The 16,492-nt window shown below is 43.9% G+C and overlaps 1 protein-coding gene across 1 annotated transcript in view; it reads left to right on the top strand.

The window, feature by feature from the left end:
* Positions 1–16,492, top strand: part of jmy (junction mediating and regulatory protein, p53 cofactor) — a 144,863-nt gene that overhangs the window by 14,192 nt on the left and 114,179 nt on the right. The window contains exon 2 of the mRNA XM_070879750.1: positions 558–731. Coding sequence (XP_070735851.1) covers positions 558–731 — 174 coding nt within the window. The remainder of the gene's footprint in view (positions 1–557; positions 732–16,492) is intronic.

Here is a 16,492-nt window from a genome sequence, read left to right as displayed (position 1 = left end):
TATTTACCCACCCTGTTCCCATACCCCTGTAATCCCGTTTCTTTCATCTAACTATCCAATCAAATCTTGAACTTGACATCGTTTTTGCCTCAACCTCTAACCCTGGAAGTGAATTCCACAGCTTTAGAATTCTGTTAAAATTTCTTCTGCTCTCTGACGGTACATCTCGTACATTTTAATCTTGTATTTATGACTCCTCATTCTGGTCCTCCGTTTCACACATGATTCTTTCATTTCTGTTAAATCTGGTACTACATCTTGGTTCTACCATGTCTGATGTTTCTCCTAAACATCCCAGCAAAGAATTAAGTTGCCCACAACAGTAGCTTCTAGTGGTTGATGTCAAAGTTGAATGCAAAATTCAAGTCTGTAATGAAATGTTTGTATTCTGGGCTTTATATGTTTCAGTGCTTGCATTTATTAGACTGGAATTTATATTAAACTATGATTAATGGAATATATTTGATCAGAATCAATGCACAAACTAAAAAGAATAGTCAAGAATTGAGATTGACTAGAAATTTTAAATAGTAAAACAAATTTTGATTTGCACACAGCTGCTGGAGAAACACAAGATTACAGAGATTATGGTGGAACTGCTGGAACTTTACCAGGAAGAAGATGATGCCTATATTGCTTTATCTGAAGCAACTACAGAACTCTACCAATACCTACTACAGCCGTTCAGAGATATGAGAGAGCTGGCCATGCTGAGACGCCAGCAGATAAAGGTAAGAGACTGCAGTCTAATGTTATGTCTTGGCATGTAAATAGAAGAAGTAGGTAGAGGGTTTGTAATGTGGAGAAATGAAATGCACAGCTTATTCCATAAATACGACCTAATAACGCGCGATACACAAGCCTGCTTTAAATAGAATCAGCTGGGCTGTTCTGATTCCCATTGAGTATTCTGTTCATATTATAATTTGCATTTTTGAAATGCCTTTAACATAGAAAAATGTCCCAAGCCTCTTCATGGGAGAAGAAAGGGAAAGGATGCTGAGCCTTTTGTGGAAGAAGTATGGGAGGTGACTGAAAGCGATGAGTTTTGAAGATGACTTTTAAAAGCATAGAGCGAGGTAGCGAGGCAGAGCAATTTAGGTAGTGAATTCCAGAAAGGAGTGCATAGATGGCTTAAGTGATAAATAGAGGGATGAGGGGGATATATAGATAGTCAGAGGGCACGAATGATGATGCAAGGTTGAAGATGGTTGTGAAGTAGGGTGGAACAAGACTTTATAAAAATTTGTTGATGGAGATCAGGAATGAGGATTTTAAATTCAGTAGTTGGTGGCTAGGTGGCCAGTGCAGGTCAGGTGAGAACTGCATTAATGGATGAGTGTGATTTAGTGTAGGGTCGGATACCAGCGGCAGAGTTTAATTAATGGAGAATGGAAGCCACTGAGTAGGATGTTGGAGAAATTGAGTCTGTAGGTGACAAAGGTATGGATAAGGGTTCCGATAGCGATGTAGGGGTGGAAATGGGTCACATTGCAGAGATGGAATTAAATTGGCCTTGGTGATGGATGGGATAGTGGTTTTTTAAGCTCTGAGTTGAACAGAATGCTGAGGTTGTGCACATTCTAGTTCAGTTAGATATAGTGCTAATTTGTTTTTTTTTAAATGCTGGATTCCTGCCATATCCTGACTATGTTGGAGTGGATGTGAAGAATTGGAGATGAAATTCACATTTCATGTTCCTTCTGTGGTTGTGTCATGCTGATGATCCTTAAAAGGAATTAACTCCAGATCTAGCATTATCTAAAAGGTGATCATTGCATTTTAGGGCTATTGATCAAAGTTTCCTGGATCAACTTTAGGCACCTAGTGTTAGTGTTGAGCACTTCTAGATCTCTAGTCTGTTCACTAATATGTCTTAGCTTGAACCTTCCTTAGGTACCAGTATAACAATTTTCATTTTCCCACACCAGTCCATTCTGTGACCTCTGAATAAAATTACTGTTTAGTGCCAAATCAGTAGCAGTTTTCTCCTGAGAGTCCATTAGAAACTTGGTTGAAACTGATCAAACTTGTAGGACACTTGGAGTTGGTAAACTGAAGAGACTTTAGTCTCATCAGCCTGGATAGATGCAAATGCATGTCCTAGAGATACACTATGTCAGTGCCGTTCAGGCCCCCTCCTGCCTCTTGTTTGAGTGGTGGTAGTTCTGATTTCCTGTTTAGCTTGCCTTAAATCACTTATACTCTTAATATGATAGGCAGAAAAGTTAGGGATAATAATTACTTTAGAATGGTGGCGGGTGTTTATAATTTACTTCTGCTGCAATTCACAGTTTATTTGGTGCAATTCTGTTCGTAGTTTGTATTTTATAACTGCCCAGTTTGCATTTTGTAAATCTTTTTTACTTTGTGCCTAAACACTCTCTTTTTGAAAAAAAAACAAGTATATCAAACAAAACTTGTGGAAGAAGCTTTAATACTTCTCCCATGTGAGCCGAGCTACTTCTGGTTAGACTCTGCTAGGTGCCACTTTGTAATTTTCCTTTGTGGGAGTGAGCTTTTAAACTCAAGCCTGTTTTTGATGCTGGATACAGTACTTCATGTGTAAGTTGTTGAGCTAGTTTAAATATTTGGCTCCCAGACTGTCTACCAAGACAAAACAAAACACCAGCTGTTGCTGTACAGAAAGCGGAAAAATGCCATTCTTTCCACTTCAGTTCGTTACAACTGTTGTATGTGTAGCTCAATTGCACAGAGTGGTTGAAATTTATGTCCGAATGTGAAGAGTAACTGCATTTGTGATGTTATGACACTAAGACCCCAAGTTTCCACACGCTACAAAACGGGCGCCCCTCTGAGCTGGGCGCCCGTTTTTCGCGCCGGAAAAAAAATTCGCGATTCTGGAGCGCTCTGCAGCTCCGTGTCTGCTTGGCGCGGCGCCCAGGGGGCGGAGCCTACCACTCGTGCCGATTTTGTAAGTGGGAGGGGGCGGGTACCATTTTAAATTAGTTTTTTTCCTGCCGGCAACCCTGCGCGTGCGCGTTGGAGCGTTCGCGCACGCGCAGTGTGAAGGAAACATTGGCACTCGGCCATTTTTGTAGTTCTTTGTAGCTGTTTAATTTTTGAACATTTTTTTAATAAAAGCACATTGCCATCAGCACTGAGGCTTCTTGCAGCAGTGAGAAGGCTGCAGGAAGCCTCAAAGTTGAGGCAGCCATTTCCGATGGCCCCCCCCCCCCCCCCCCCCCCCCCCGCCGCCGTCGGGAATGGCTGCTGAACTTGAGGCTTCCTGCTGCCTTCTCACTGTCTCCTTTCCCCCCTGCCCGCCGTCTGGAACGGCCCCCCCCCCCCCCCCCCCCCCCCCCCCCCCCCGCTGCGGTCGGTTGGGCCCGCACTCCCTCCCTCCCCCGCTGTCGGGAACGGCTGCCTCCTCTCTTCCCCCCCCCCCGCGGGAACGGCTGCCTCAACTTGTGAGGCTTCCTGCAGCATTCTCCCTGGCTGAAGCACTTTCACACAGGTAGAAAGATGGTTTATTTAATCTTTTCTTTGCTTATAAATTTTTATTCAGGTTAGATTTATTTGTATAAGTATAAATAAGGATTTATTATAGAATTTAATGACTTCCCCCCCGCCCCCCCAACCTCGTTCTGGACGCCTAATTTGTAACCTGCGCCTGACTTTTTAATGTGTAGACAAGCTTTTTTCAGTTCTACAAAAATCTTCACTTGCTCCATTCTAAGTTAGTTTGGAGTACGTTTTCACTGTGGAAACTTTGAAATCAGGCGTCAGTGGCCGGACACGCCCCCTTTTGAAGAAAAAATTCTGTTCCAAAGTGAAACTGTTCTAACTGACTAGAACTGAAGAAAAAAAAATGTGGAGAATTGCGATTTCTAAGATAGTCCGTTCTCCACCAGTTGCTCCTAAAAATCAGGTGCAAATCATGTGGAAACTTGGGGCCTATATATGGTTAGATTACCTGTTTTGGAGAATGATACCTTTTTTAATACAATTTATAAATTCATTGCTAGAGGATAAATCTATCAAGTATTGATTATAACTAATTTATTTAGGGACAATATTTTTAAGTGGCTTGTTTAAGGCACAAAATCAGTCATAGTTCTTGGGTTTTAATATAGTAGTAATTTAATTCAAGTGTCTAACTTCTTGTGATTATATGTGCAGAATCTTTAATAATTTTTTTTTAAAAAGGTACCAAAGTTGTCACTGACGAAGTACCTGATGTATCCTTTCTAGTCCAAGGTCAAATATCTGGCCAGGATATATTACCTTCAGTTTCTAATGTAGAGTGGGTGTTTGATCGAATTAAATATGAAATATGCCTTGCAGAAGGTGCAGAAGAGATTTATTAGAACGATACCAGGCATGAGGGACTTCAGTTTTGTGGAGAGACTGGAGAAGCTGCGGTGGTTCTCCTTTAGAGCGGAGAAGGTGAAGAGGAGATTTGGTAGAGATTTTTAAAATCACGAATGGTTTTGATAGAGTAAATAAAGAATTTTTTTCTGGTGACAGGTCGGTGACCAGAGGACACAGATTTAAGGTGATTGGCAAAAGAACCCAAGACGGCATGAGGAAACATTTCTTTTACAGAGCGAGTAGTTGTGATCTGGAATGCACTGCCCAAAAGGGTGGTGGAAGCAGATTCAATAGTGACATTTCAAAGAAAATTGGATAAATACTTGAAGGGAAAAAAATGACAGGGCAATGAGGAATGCGCAAGGAGGGGAATTAATTTGGTTGATCTACCAATGAGCCGGCAGAGCCATGATGGGCCGAATGGCCGCCTTCTGTGCTGTATTATTCTAGGACGTGACTGCTGCCAACGAAGTGGGCTGCACAATGCCGGGAGGGTGCCGGCTGTTTCACAAATGCTGGGAGGGAGCAGGAAAAATGCTGAGGGGTAGCGGGCTGCTTCAAAAATGCTGGGAGGGAGCAGGAAAAATGTTGAGAGGGAGTGGACTGCTTCAAAAATGCTGGGAGGGCTATGAAGAAAAATGCTGGTCAAAAATACTCTATGGATAAAAAGAAAGGAAGTTCCAGATTAATGCACAGTTTCTGGTCGTTGGCAGGAGTCACTCTGATCATTCTTTGATATCCTGCCTAACTTGAGAGTGAAGGTGTTGGTGTCCACGATTACTTTTGGGACTTGTCATTCAATTCAGTAGCATTGTGAGCAACAGTGAAAGGTCTCCATAATGTATGATGAATAAGGTTGTTTACATATGATTCCCTGCGACAATACTAAATGGGCATTCTAAGCTCAAATCTGTTTATTATGACGGGAGAAAGCATTTTCAGTATAGCTGTTGTCCATTCTTATTGGCTAGAATTCTCTACAAAAAAAACTGTCCTTTATTGAATTACTATTCTGAACTGCAGTAATGTGTTTTTCTGTCTGTTTAAATATTTAAACAGTTGTAAATGGAAGGTTTGTTGCTGAAGATTGTTTGAGGAGTTATTCAAACAGCAGTTCAGATATGATGTGAAGAGTAAATGGTGGCATGTAAATGTCACTGTGAATTGAAGAAAAGTTACACAAATTATATTGAAAAATTGTTGCCTTGTTAAAATGAAGTCTTGGTAATGCAGCTAAAAATGGGTCTACTACCTCCACAATATTGATGTTCCTAAGGAGTCTCATTGTTGTCCAGATAATAGTGTACTTGTTGAAGAACATAGAAAGTGGGGAACAAAGAAAGACAATGGCGCTCATTTCTTTCCAATGAACATTCTTGCCCCACGGAGCTTATTTCTTCTTACTTCGACTCTATTTTTTCCCCCCTTGTCCAATCTGTTCCGATGCCCTAGACTGGATGGCGGTGTGAGCTGTGAGGAGGACGCTAAGAGGCTGCAGGGTGATTTGGACAGGTTAGGTGAGTGGGCAAATGCGTGGCAGATGCAGTATAATGTGGATAAATGAGGTTATCCATTTTGGGGGCAAAAACACGAAGGCAGAATATTATTTGAATGGCGGCAGATTAGGAAAAGGGGAGGCGCAACGAGACCTGGGTGTCATGGTTCATCAGTCATTGAAAGTGGGCACGCAGGTACAGCAGGCGGTAAAGAAGGCAAATGGTATGTTGGCCTTCATAGCTAGGGGATTTGAGTATAGGAGCAGGGAGGTCTTACTGCAGTTGTATAGGGCCTTAGTGAGGCCTCGCCTGGAATTTTGTGTTCAGTTTTGGTCTCCTAATCTGAGGAAGGACGTTCTTGCTATTGAGGGAGTGCAGCGAAGGTTCACCAGACTGAATCCAGGGATGGCTGGGCTGTCATATGAGGAGAGACTGGATCAACTGGGCCTTTATTTACTGGAGTTTAGAAGAATGAGAGGGGATCTCATAGAAACATATAAGATTCTGATGGGACTGGACAGGTTAGATGTGGGAAGAATGTTCCCGATGTTGGGGAAGTCCAGAACCAGGGGACATAGTCTTAGGATAAGGGGTAGGCCATTTAGGACTGATGAGGAGAAACTTCTTCACTCAGAGTTGTTAACCTATGGAATTCCCTTTTGCAGAGAGTTGTTGATGCCAGTTCATTGGATATATTCAAGAGGGAGTTAGATATTGCCCTTGCAGTTAAGGGGATCAAGAAGTATGGAGAGAAAGCAGGAAAGGGGTACTGAAGGAATGATCAGCCATGATCTTATTGAATGGCGGTGCAGGCTCGAAGGGCCGAATGGCCTACTCTTGCACCTATTTTCTATGTTTCTATGCCCTCTGCCAATCAAGTAATTTCCATTTTTCTGTACCCGACCGTCTCCTTTTCACGATAGACGTCCAGTACCTCTACTCCTACATCACTCACCAGGACGGCCTGCAGGACCTCCATTTCTTTGTTGAACGCAGGGCCAACCAGTCCCCATCCACCGCCATCACCATCCTCTGCCTGGCTGAACTTGTTCTTACATTGAACAACTTCTTTGACACCACTCACTTCCTCCAAATAAAAGGTGTTGCTATGGGAACCTGCATGGATCCTAGGTATGCCTGCCTTTTTGTGGGATATGAAGAACATTCTTTGTTTAAGTCCTACACAGGTCCCCTCCTTCACCTTTTCAGGTACATTGATGATTATATCAGTTTTGTTTCTTGCTCTCACTCTGAACTGGAAACTGTCATCAACTTTGCTAACAATTTCCAACTTCACATAGTCCATCTCTGACTCTTCCCTTCCTTGACTTCTCTGTCTCCATTTCTGGGGATAGGCTGTCGACCAATATCTACTATAAGCGCACTGACTCCCTGAAGTACCTTGATTACATTCCTCCCACCCTGCTTTCTGTAAGGATTATATTCCATTCTCCCAGTTTCTCCATCTCTGTCGAATCTCTTCTGACGATGCCACTTTCAAGACCAATGTTTCCAATCTGTCTTTTTGGTCAACCAAGGATTCCCCTCTACTATGGTTGACATGGCTGTTGACTATCCGTCCCATTTCCTGTACGTCTGTCTTCACCCCTGCTCCTCCCTTCCAGAGCCATGATAGGGTTACCCTTGTTCTCACCTTCTACCCTACTTGCCTCCACATTCAACGGATTATCCTCTACAAATTTCATTACCTCCAGTACAATGCCACCACCAAACATATCTTGCCCTCCCTTCCCCTTTCAGCATTCTGAAGAGACCGTTCCTACTGCGACACCCTGGTCCACTCTTTCATCACCCCCCAACACCCACTCCCCTTCCCACATAAGAATAGATGATGCAACACCTGCCCTTTTACCTCCTCCCTTCCCACCGTCCAGAGCCTCAAACACTCCTTCCAGGTGAAGTAGCGATTTAATTATACTTCTTTCAATTTTGTCTACAGGTGCTGTATTCACTACTCACGATGTGGTCTCCCTTACATGGGGGGACCAAACCCAGATTGGGTGATCGCTTTACTGAACACTCCCGTTCAGTCAACAAGCATGCCCTTGACCTTCCGGTGGCTTGCCATTTTAATTCTCCAACCCACTCCAAGGCCGGAATCTTTCCCAGCCCTCCGAGTGCAGGTTTGGAGGCGGTTCCGCTGAATAAATGGCTTTGATTGACAGCGGATCGGGATCCTGCTCTGAACCCGCCTCCATGTGAGTTTCTCAACTGTCAGGTCGGCGTTCAGATAGCCGACCCGACAGCAAGCGGCGGGACAGATAATTAACATAATTAAAAAGTACTTAAATGCTAGTTAAGAGGCTTAAAAGCAGGCACTTAAAATTTTACCAACCTTTTAACGGCTTTGCCATCCCTCAGGGAACATGTCGGGTAAGTGGAGTTGGGTTCTCAGTGACTCTATTGCTTTAGCTAGTTGGCAGCTGCAGAAGTGATATAAAAGCTACCATTTCACAGCTGTTCACTTTCCATGTCAGCAGCTGAAGCCTTCAGGTTTTGGAAAAGATTTGTGAATTCTATGCACTTTGGAAGTGTTTGCAATGAACTCTCCATTCACTGTCTCCCTCTTGGAGAAACCTCTCTCATCATTGACTGGCTGCTTCTGTCATCTCAACCTCACCTGTCATCTATTCCAGCAGCATCGGTGCCCTTGGAAAAAATCTCACCTTGGTCCTTAGAATCCAACCACGATCAGCCCAAACACCAACATCACTAATCACACCAGCATCACTACCAACAACACCAACTTTTTCCGCAATCACCTGATGCTGCACAGTACGCAGAACATCAGCACCGACCACAATGCTGCCCGGGAAGTTGATGGCCTCACCATGGCCACTTTTACTTCACTTCATGCTGTACACCCTGACTGCCACATAATGTGCCAGGTTGGCACCACCCCACACCAGCTCCATAAAGCATCCCTGCAATGTCCAACCCATTCCTTTCACACTCTTCACCATTGTGGGGGGTACCCTTGTGTCTCACTATTCACTACAACTCACTAAGCCACTTCCAAAAGGTGCTCACACATCTGTACAATAACGCAAAGTCCTGAAAATAAAGATTTCAATGTTTGACAATACATCAACATTAACTATACATTGGCTAAAGGACCTAAGTGCCTACCCTTGAGTGTTGTTAGTTGGTATGATTGGACATAGACGAAGGTAAGTGTGAGGGGTGGCTAGTGAAATGGGGAACTGATAATGTAGAGAGAGAGAGAGATGGGTGGAGGTGCAAGGTAAGTTGGTGTGAGAAAGGATGTGCAGGGGTGGGGTAGGGAAGGCAGACTGATGGAGATGTGATGAGTGGCACAGCAGAGAAGAGGTTGAGTGTGGCTTTGCAGTAATGTTTCGTGATCTGCTGAGATCATTGAAAGGTTTGCGCCACTGCAGCCAGGTCCTCCTGACAACATCCCTGCTTGTGCCCTCCTGTGCAGTGTGCAACCAGGCTGCGTTGGTGTCCTGGGAAGGTCCCTTTCGCCCATGGGAAGGGAAAAAGACCTCCCTGCATGCTGTGACTCCCTCCATTACATCTGGAGGGAGTCATGGGAGAGCCTGGGTGCATCTTTGTGCAGTGCTTCTCAGTGTTTGTAGCTCCTCAATGCTGCAGGACATTGACAGAAGAACTGTCAAAACCATTGTGGGCATGGTCCCTTTAAGGAAACCGGCTGATGACGCATCGTTAATTGATATCATCAGACCGGCTTCCTCTTAATTGACCGGGAAGCCCACCGGAACGGGCTTAATGAGCCCAATTATGGCAAGATTCCAGAGGAGAGCAGTTTTGAGTCGGGAGCGGGCTTTCCACCAGCAGTAGGTCCGGCCACATCGATCTTGCTACATGTGGAAAAATCTCGGCCCCACTGTGACCTTGGGTAAATATATAAATGCAAGTCATATTTTTCTTTCTTTCAAAAGGCCTCCTTTTGCCTTGCACCATCATCCCTTTTGTCATTTAATCTCTCCTGCCTATCACAGACCTTCCCTTTTGTTTGTTCTTCCCCTCCACCCTTTTGTCTGCCTCTGTACTTAGTTTAAAAACCTTTTCTAGTTCTGATGAAAGCCTATTGATCTGAAACGTTAACTCTGTTGCTCGCTCCACTGATGCTGCCTGACCTACTGAGTATTTCCAGCATTTTCTCTCTTTTCAAATTTCCAGCATCTGCAATATTTTGCTTTTGTATAACATGTATAATCTTTCCTGTCTTGGATCCTTTCCAATTTTTAAAATCTCATGAGCGAAAACACTAGTCACACTTCAGACAATGAATTCAGTTTATTCTCTGACTGTCCATCTCCTTTTTAAGGGGTTAATAATCTATATAGAATTACATAATATTGGTGAATCTGTTTTGCCTATTTTCTAAATTATAGCATCTCTTGAAGGTTGCTGATTCGGTACTTTTGTCTAGGTCTGCGCAAACAGTACTGGTTAAATACTCTCTCATTTATATTAATTATGCCTTTCACTATTGTCCAAATTCAATCTTCTTTATTGAAGACAAGTTCAGTTGTGAGCTTCTCCCCATAACTTGGGATTTTAGATCTTACAATGATCATTACTGTTTTTCTCTGATTTCTCTCTAATGCATCAATGCCCCTTTGAAGGTAAGATGCCCAAAATTGCATACAATATTCTAAATGTGCCCCCATTAGTACATTGTACAGGATTAAGATAAAATGCTCAACTTCCAATAAAATGCTTTTGAGATACTTCCCAGTATTTTCTTAAGTTGGCAACATCTTCATATCCAAAATAATATCAGTGTATATGTTTCATATTCCAGTATCCATTACATGAAGTTTATTAACTATAAATGTAATTTTGTTAAATTCAAAGTAATGAATGCTGTATTTGCATGAGGAGGAACAATGGGATTATGTGTATGATTTAGTAGCAGAATTGAATGCATAGATATTCACATTCATATCCATAGGCAGTAAGCCTGAGAATTGAGCTGAGATAGAAACATGTTGGTGCACATTTGGTGAACAGGGGGTGGGGGAGAGGGTATTTGCTCTGCTGGTAGTTTCTGAGACCCATGTAAAGGTGTGTTTTTGCTGCTCCCAGATGTACAGAAGTCGGGCTGTTTGGGCCCAAGTTTCCACACGCGCCTAGAACGGCGCAGTCCCGACCTGGATGCCCGTTTTTCGTGCCACAAAGTGCGACTAAACAAAATCCTCCGTATTCTCCACCTCCCTGCAGGTCCTCTGGCCCTCGTCGCAGCGCAGCACGAGCTGTAGGGGGGCGGAGCCAGGTCCCTGCGCTGAAAACAGTGCCGGGACCTCTGCACATGCGCGCTACAGTGGGCACGCAAGTGCAGTAGCTCCAGGCGCCGAACTGTGTGGGAAGGGCCCGAAGCACGCAGCCCCTAGCCCTGGCCGAATGGCCTCACTGGGGCTGCGTGAATAAGGCTCCTCCCACGGCCAGCTCCTGCTTCTCCCTCTTTTTTCCCCCACCCCGACACCCGCTCCCCGCCCCCCCCCCCCCCCGCCTCCGGACCAGACCCGACACCCGCTCCCCCCCCCCCCCCGACTGGACACGACCCGCGCTCCTGTTCCCGCTCTGCCCCTGGACCCGACCCGACCTGCGCTCCTGTTCCCGCTCTCCCCCCCCCCCCCCCCCCGACTGGACCCGACCCGACCCGACCCGCGCTCCTGTTCCCGCTCCCCGCCGACCCGACCCGTGCTCCCGCCCCCTGACCCGACCCCCCCACTGGACCCGACCCGACTCCCGCTCCCGGACTGGATCCGACCTGACCCTCCCTCCCTCCCTCCCTCCCTCCCTCCCTCCCTCCCTCCCTCCCTCCCTCCCTCCCCTCCCTCCCTCCCTCCCTCCCTCCCTCCTCCGAACCGAACCGACCCGACCCAACGCCACCTACCTGTAAATCTGGTGCTGGGGACGGGCCCTGCCCAAAGTCTCGGGCCGGCCCGTTCAGCTTTCGGTCCCGAAAGGCCTGCCTGAAGCACTTTCACACAGGTAGGAAGATGGCTTATTTAATCTTTTCTTTGCTTATAAATGTTTATTCAGGTTGGATTTATTTGTATATGTATAAATAAGGATTTATTATAGAATTTAATGACTTCCCTCCCCCCTCACCTCGTTCTGAACGCCTAATTTGTAACCTGTGCCTGATTTTTTTAATGTGTAGAACAGGTTTTTTCAGTTCGACAAAAATCTTCACTTGCTCCATTCTACTTTAGTTTGGAGTACGTTTTCACTGTGGAAACTTTGAAATCAGGCGTCAGTGGCCGGACACGCCCCCTTTTGAAGAAAAAATTCTGTTCCAAAGTAGAACTGTTCTACCTCACTAGAACTGAAGAAAAAAAAATGTGGAGAATTGCGATTTCTAAGATAGTCCGTTCTCCACCAGTTGCTCCTAAAAATCAGGCGCAAATCATGTGGAAACTTGGGCCCTTAATGTTCAGAACTATTGGCAGGAGAACCACATTTCTACAGTTAACTGCACTCCATCAAATAAAAACATTTTTAAAATAATGGTTGCCTTTTGGCTGCATTTATATCATCATCATATAATTATCATAGGCAATCCCTCAATCGAGTAAGACTTCCACTCTAAAAATGAGTTCTTAGGTGATTGAACCAATATGGGAATTACGGTCTCTGTCACAGGTAGGACAGTCGTTGAAGGAAAGGGTGGGTGGGTGGGACTGGTTTGCTGCACGCTCCTTCTGCTGCCTGCGCTTGTTTTCTGCATGCTTTCGGCAACACTATCATTGCAAATTCACAACACTAGTGGTACTAGATCAGAATCCAGTTAGTTTTGGTACTGGCACCAAAATGCTGGGTTCTGTGAAATTATCAGCATTATACCGCGCATTAGACAACACTGTGGTGCGAACCTTTGCATCACACCAATGCCAAGTGTGTAGTAAAACTGGAATGAATCAAAAATTAACAGCTGGAGTATAATTTGTAAGATGCAGTTTATCAGGATCCTTTAATGTGTTATATCCTTTAAACAATCCAACCTGCTCTGTTTTGCATAATATATACAGATGGTGTTTGTGATGGGAGGCGGAGAAAGATATTCTATTTGCATTTGGCAGTTGTTCTGTTTCCCATGGATTGGTGTAATTACCACATTCATATTAGAATATTTTCTCCATATTGTTGGCCAGCATACAATACAAGCTCATTTTATAACAGTGATTATTGTTTGTTACAGTTTAATTGACTATTGTAGACTTAACACTAATCATTTGCCAATATGCAAGATTTGGTGAAGATTTGCTTCACAAATGTATATTTGATCCAAAGTTATTTATAATTTGAGTCTGTAAATTCCCAAGAAATACAATTATTGTCCACAAAACATATAAATAGTTCTGTCAAAAGTATGAATTCCTCCTTTGAATGTTTAATCATCAAGATGTGCTGAGTTGACACACTGGGGTAATTGTTTGTCTTCACTGCATGGGAGTCATTCTGGTTCCTGTTGAATGGCCTGGGAAGATTGATTTTCAATTTTATTTGCAACTATATGGTTTAACCTTTCAATGTAAGCATGGATCAAGATTTACCTTAATCTGGGTTCTTATTCCATGTTTGAATCCCTCCAATCTGATTTCCATGCATGCCACAGTACTGAAATGGCTCTCATTAAAGTCACAAATGACATCCTTTGTGACTGTGACAAAGGCAAACTATCCCTCCTTGTCCTTCTTGACTTGTCTGCAGCCTTTGACACGGTTGACCACTCTTTCTTTCTCCACTGCAGGGAGTTGTTGAGGCGAATAGTTTGGATGCATATATATGTAAGCTAGATAAGTATATCTCATCCTTATTTTCAAATTGCTCCATGGCCTCGCCCCTCCCTATCTCTGTAATCTCATGCTCCGCAACCCCCCCGAGATGTCTGCGCTCCTCTAATTCTGCACTCTTGAGCATCCCTGATTATAATCGCTCAACCATTGGTGGTGGTGCCTTCTGTTGCCTAGGCTCCAAACTCTGGAACTCCCTGCCTAAACCTCGCTGCCTCTCTACCTCTCTTTCCTCCTTCAAGACGTTCCTTACAACATAACCTCTTTGACCAAGCTTTTGGTCACCTGTGCTAATTTCTAACTTAAGTGGCTTGGTGTCAAATTTTATATCTGATAATGCTTCTGTGAAGCGCCTTTGGACGATTCACTACATTAAAGCTGCTATATAAATGCATGTTGTTGTTGTTGTTGTTGACTGTGGGGGAGGGGAGGAAGTACTTTGAAGACATTTGCTACATTAACGTAAAGTTGAGGCTGTTTACAGATGCAGACATATTTTGAGCTATTTTGCAGTCGCGCTATATAATCTCTCCAAGCCAGTTCCACCGATTGATCTCGAAGCAGCATCCATTACTGAAATAATTGTCAGAAAGGCAGAAATAAATGAGGGGTCATTAATTCTTTGTTATTGGGTAGAATCTGTTGGAACCTGTATGCACAGTAGATTGTTGGAACTAAATGTAAGGGGGTAATTTTAACCCCCTCCCTCCCCAGTGTTGATGGAAGGTGTGTGGGGAGTTAAAAATTGTATTTTTTTAAAAAAAGGGTACCCTGCCTCCAACTACCCACTTCTGGTTTTAACGGAGGCGGGCGACCAGCCTGCTGTAAGGAGTTGGGTCGGTCAGTAAAATCTTTTATGGAGGCTCTGAGAAACCTGGCAGGTGAAGAGAGGTGTGAAGGGCCAGATCCAGCAGGTCAGTGCTTATGGGCAAGGAAAAGCAGGAGTGTTTACATTCGAACATAAGAAATAGGAGCAGAAGGCCATACAGCCCCTTGAGCCTGCTCCGCTGTTTAATATGATCATGGCTGATCCAATCATGGCTTCGGGTCCACTTCCCTGCCTGTTCCCCATAATCCCTTATTCCCTTATCGGTTAAGAAACTGTCTATCTCTGTCTTAAATCTACTCAATGACCCAGCTTCCACAGCTCTCAGACAGCAAATTCCACAAATTTACGACCCTCTGAGAGAAGAAATTCCTTCTCATCTCAGTTTTAAATGGGCGGCCCCTTATTCTAAGATTATGTCCCCTAGTTTTAGTCTCCCCTATCAATGGAAACATCCTCTCTACATCCACCTTGTCAAGCCCCCTCATAATCTTGCATGTTTCGATAAGATCACCTCTCCTGAATTCTAATGAGTAGAGGCCCAACCTACTCAACCTTTCCTCATGTCAACCCCCTCATCTCCAGAATCAACCTAGTGAACCTTCTCTGAACTGCCTCCAAAGTAAGTATATCCTTTCTTAAATATAGAAACTCTACGCGGTATTCTAGGTGTGGTGTCACCAATACCCTGCATAACTGTAGCAATATTTCTCTGCTTTTATACTTCATCCCCTTTGCAATAAAGGCTAAGATTCCATTGGCCTTCCTGATCACTTGCTGTACCTGCATACTAACTTTTTGTGTTTCATGCACCAGGACCCCCAGGTCCTGCTGTACTGCAGCACTTTGTAATTTTTCTCCATTTAAATAATAACTTGCTCTTCGATTTTTTTTTTTCTACCAAAGTGCATAACCTCACATTTTCCAACATTGTACTCCATCTGCCACATTTTTTCCCACTCACTTAGCCTATCCATGTCCCCGCGCAGGTTTTTTGTGTCCTCCTCATACATTGCGTTTCCTTCCATCTTTGTATCGTCAGCAAACTTGGCTACGTTACACTTTGTCCCTTCATCCAAGTCGTTAACATAGATTGTAAATAGTTGGGGTCCCAGCACCGATCCCTGCGGCACCCTACTAGTTACTGATTGGCAACATGAGAATGAACCATTTATCCCGACTATCTGTTTTCTGTTAGTTAGCCAATCCTCTATCCATGCTAATATATTGCCCTCAACCCCGTGAACTTTTATCTTGTGCAGTAACCTTTTATGTGGCACCTTGTCGGATGCCTTCTGGAAGTCCAAATATACCACATCTATTGGTTCCCTTTGATCCACCCTGTTCATTACATCCTCAAAGAATTCCAGCAAATTTGTCAAACATGACTTCCCCTTCATAAATCCATGTTGACTCTGCCTGACTGAATTATGCTTTTCCAAATGTCCTGCTACTGCTTCTTTAATAATGGACTCCAACATTTTCCCAACCACAGATGTCAGGCTTAACTGCTCTATAGTTTCCTGCTTTTTGTCTGCCTCCTTTTTTTAAATAGGGGCGTTACATTTGCAGTTTTCCAATCTGCTGGGACCTCCCCAGAATCCAGGGAATTTTGGTAAATTATAACCAATGCATCCACAATCCCTGCTGCTACGTCTCTTAAGATCCTAGGATGCAAGCCATCAGGTCCAGGGGATTTATCTGCTTTTAGTCCCAGTATCTTACTGAGTACCACCTTCTCAGTGATTGTGATTGTGTTAAATTCCTCTCCCCCTATAGCCTCCTGACTATCCACATTTGGGATATTTTTAGTGTCCTCTACTGTAAAGACTGATGCAAAATATTTGTTCACAGATTCTGCCATCTCCATGTTCCCCATCACTAATTCCCCGGTCTCATCCTCTAAGGGACCAACATTTACTTTAGCCACTCTCTCCCTTTTTATATACCTGTAGAAACTCTTGCTATCTGTTATATTTCATGCTAGTTTACTTTCATAGTCTATCTTCCCTTTCTTAATCATT

This window comes from Pristiophorus japonicus, chromosome 1 (assembly GCF_044704955.1).
Source record: "Pristiophorus japonicus isolate sPriJap1 chromosome 1, sPriJap1.hap1, whole genome shotgun sequence".
Lineage (NCBI taxonomy): Eukaryota > Metazoa > Chordata > Chondrichthyes > Pristiophoridae > Pristiophorus > Pristiophorus japonicus.
Note: the sequence above shows the minus strand (reverse complement) of the source record. Positions and strands in the feature narration are given on the sequence as shown.